This window comes from Papaver somniferum, chromosome 5 (assembly GCF_003573695.1).
Source record: "Papaver somniferum cultivar HN1 chromosome 5, ASM357369v1, whole genome shotgun sequence".
Classification (NCBI taxonomy): Eukaryota; Viridiplantae; Streptophyta; class Magnoliopsida; order Ranunculales; family Papaveraceae; genus Papaver; species Papaver somniferum.
Genome location: NC_039362.1, coordinates 122,984,980 through 122,987,709, shown reverse-complemented (window position 1 = coordinate 122,987,709; position 2,730 = coordinate 122,984,980). Strand labels below are relative to the sequence as shown.

The 2,730-nt window shown below is 36.3% G+C and overlaps 1 protein-coding gene across 1 annotated transcript; it reads right to left on the bottom strand.

The window, feature by feature from the left end:
- Positions 1–467: 467 nt before the first annotated feature.
- On the bottom strand, positions 468–1,376 carry LOC113277754 (early light-induced protein, chloroplastic-like). The gene is made up of 2 exons (XM_026526753.1): positions 1,065–1,376; positions 468–968 (listed from the first exon to the last, which is right to left on the bottom strand). Exons 1-2 carry the CDS (start codon positions 1,278–1,280, stop codon positions 621–623), a joined length of 564 nt encoding a protein of 187 aa, XP_026382538.1. The 5' UTR covers positions 1,281–1,376; the 3' UTR covers positions 468–620.
- Between the last annotated feature and the right edge of the window lie 1,354 nt (positions 1,377–2,730).

Here is a 2,730-nt window from a genome sequence, read left to right as displayed (position 1 = left end):
TAAATTATGGTGGTTCTTAACCCCTTCGTAGAGAAATATCGACATACGTGATTGGTTGGCAAGTAACCAAATTAGACTGGATTAATTTCTCGATTAATGCATTTTTGGATCCAAGTCATTAACACCTTAAAAATGCCAAGCTGGTGCAGTCATAATGTGTTGTAAGAGAAATATGTTAATTGAAAAAATGATTTGAGGTTCCATTTTTGCTCAAACTCTAGGATTGTTTCAATAAATTTTTGCTCTTCATGTATGATGTCTTTGACATGGTGGTCCTTGAAGGACTCATATTGCATTTACACAAAAAATTATCGCGAATATATTCGAATTTTTAATTCATGTAGGATTCAAATTATATTTAGACAACCACGTGACTTGATTTTATCAGGTTTAACAATCCTAGAGTTTGAACAACAATGGAATGACAGTTTGGTGATTCTTTGCACAAAAAGTTGCAGGCACTGTATACATAAATGAACATATTCTTCATTCTACTAATTTCTGTCAGAAGTTTTACAAGTTCATAATAAGTGTTGTTTCTCTTTGCATATTTGTCTTTCTTTCATTTATATATATGTTGATCAAAAACATTTACAGGGCCTAGTAAATTAAAATGAAAATTAAATTAGAGCTCCACCTTTGGCAACCTCAGTAAGCACTAATGCAACCAAACCCAACATTGCAGCTCTGCCGTTCCACATTTCAGCACTTGAAGACATCAACCCATCTGATTTTGATTCAACACTGACGCCTTGAGACAACGGTATAAGAGAGGCCACTGATAGCACAATACTGGTTATTACAAACCATGGAAGTCCTCCATCAGCCAATTGTGCTGCGACGTCAGTACCTCTAGCAACTTCTACTCCCATAGCAGCAACAAACCCAATCATGGCAAGTCTGCCGTTAATTCTCTCTGGTGCTGGCCCGCTGAATGCTAATAAATCGCCAAACTTTGTGCTCATTTTCTGCGCATCCATAAAAAGAAACGTTTTTCATTAGCTAAACCACAATTAATAATCATCAAACTGGGTTAACCAATATATATAATTTGCAAAACGAACCTTGGGAGCAGCACGCGGTGGAGGGAAAGTAGGAGTAGCAACTGGAGTCTGTGCTGCTGCTGGTGGTGGTGGATTGGTACTGCTTGTCATTGGTTGTTGTGGCTGCTTCTCCTCGGCCATACAACGAACTCTGAAGCTAGCATTTCTTCTTGTTTGGGTTTGAACACGGGTGACATGGTTAACCAAGATCGAGTGATGAACTGAAGCAGTAGCCATTGCTTTGAAAACACAAAAGAGTAAGTGATAAAGAGCAGAATATTATGTCAGAGCTGAGTATTTGAAATGTTTAAGCTGCTAGTTTGATGTTGGAATCTTGTCTTAAGATGGTATAAATAGAAGAAATTTTAGACATGAATTGTTTGTTGATGCCTTGGTGGAGCTTCAGATGTCCACATGAACTAAAACTTGTATAAACCGTTTATTACTGACACGTGAAAATATTCACAATGAATGACGTGGGTGAATTATGAACCACTGGCTGGTAAATAATGATGAAAATTCTAAAGTGGAGCTGGAAGATTCTAGCTATAGCTACTGTATCTGATGTTTACGATGCATTCACGAGAAAGTTCAAGAAGAATGAATTACTGGGTAGAAGTACGTCGACGTAGAGGTGGAAGTTGGGATAGTCACGAGGACAAATGACGTTGTTACTGATGATGGGCCGCTAAAGTTTGGGAGAACTTGTTGATGTGCAAAGAACAACAAGGCCGGTCATCCACTTGATCATTTGTCGTTTCGCGGCATCTCAAGCTGTGAATGTATTATTAATCAGTGGATGATGCCAAGAATACGTGATACATCTAGGTTCAAGTCTTGAACATTTAAACATAAATTGAGCCTAGGATAGAATACACCGAGCCAAAGAGGCCTTTACAAATTGTGAATTTTCTTTTTCTTCGATCAATAAAGAATTGAGTGCTGACGAAGTTCTAACTCTAAGTTATTGGTATCACCACTTTACTATAGTCGCATCGATGGATTCTTTAACTGAAGTCATTGAACAGAGCTGTTGGCATATCATTTAGCAAAAAGGTTTTTAACTAACATGAATGCTGGACAATTGGATAATGTATTCTTATTTTTCTGATCGGCAAAGAAGAATATATTGATAAAAAAAAAAGACGCAAAAATGATTATATCACCAAAATCCAAAAGAGAAGTAAGAAGAAGTGAAAACTACTGTCACTCCCATTTTATTTTTTGGTTTTTTTCCACACACAAACCCACGGGCGTAAAATCTCACGCGCGCACCCAATTTTCGAGAGAAAATTTCTGGAAGACTCATATTTTCCGAAATTAGGTTTATGTTTTTTCATTAATCCCAAATTGACCTTTCGTATTTTTATTTCTCTTCGTTTTTCATCTTAAACAGAGAGAGAGGCGACAGAGAAGCTGCTGATTTCTTTTTCTTCAGGAAACAACGTTAACATCTTTCTTTGATATTCTTTCTCACTGTTTCAATCCATACCCTAGAAATCATAACCTAGAATTGTCAATTGGGAATCAATTTTTCATATCGAATTTCTGCTTTTTGTGTTGATTTTGGGTTATTGCACCATGATCTTTTTTACAATTTTAACAATCAATTAGGCAACAATTTAATATCAATTTTCTGTTTTTTCGTTTGTGATTTTGAGTTATAGCTTCGAAATTTGATAGATTA

Excerpts from the sequence above, each read along its gene's own strand:
- LOC113277754 (XM_026526753.1), bottom strand. The coding sequence starts at position 1,280 with ATGGCTACTGCTTCAGTTCATCACTCGATCTTGGTTAACCATGTCACC. Across the intron at positions 969-1,064 it reads CACCGCGTGCTGCTCCCAAG|AAAATGAGCACAAAGTTTGG; the intron begins GTTCGTTTTGCA and ends ATGGATGCGCAG.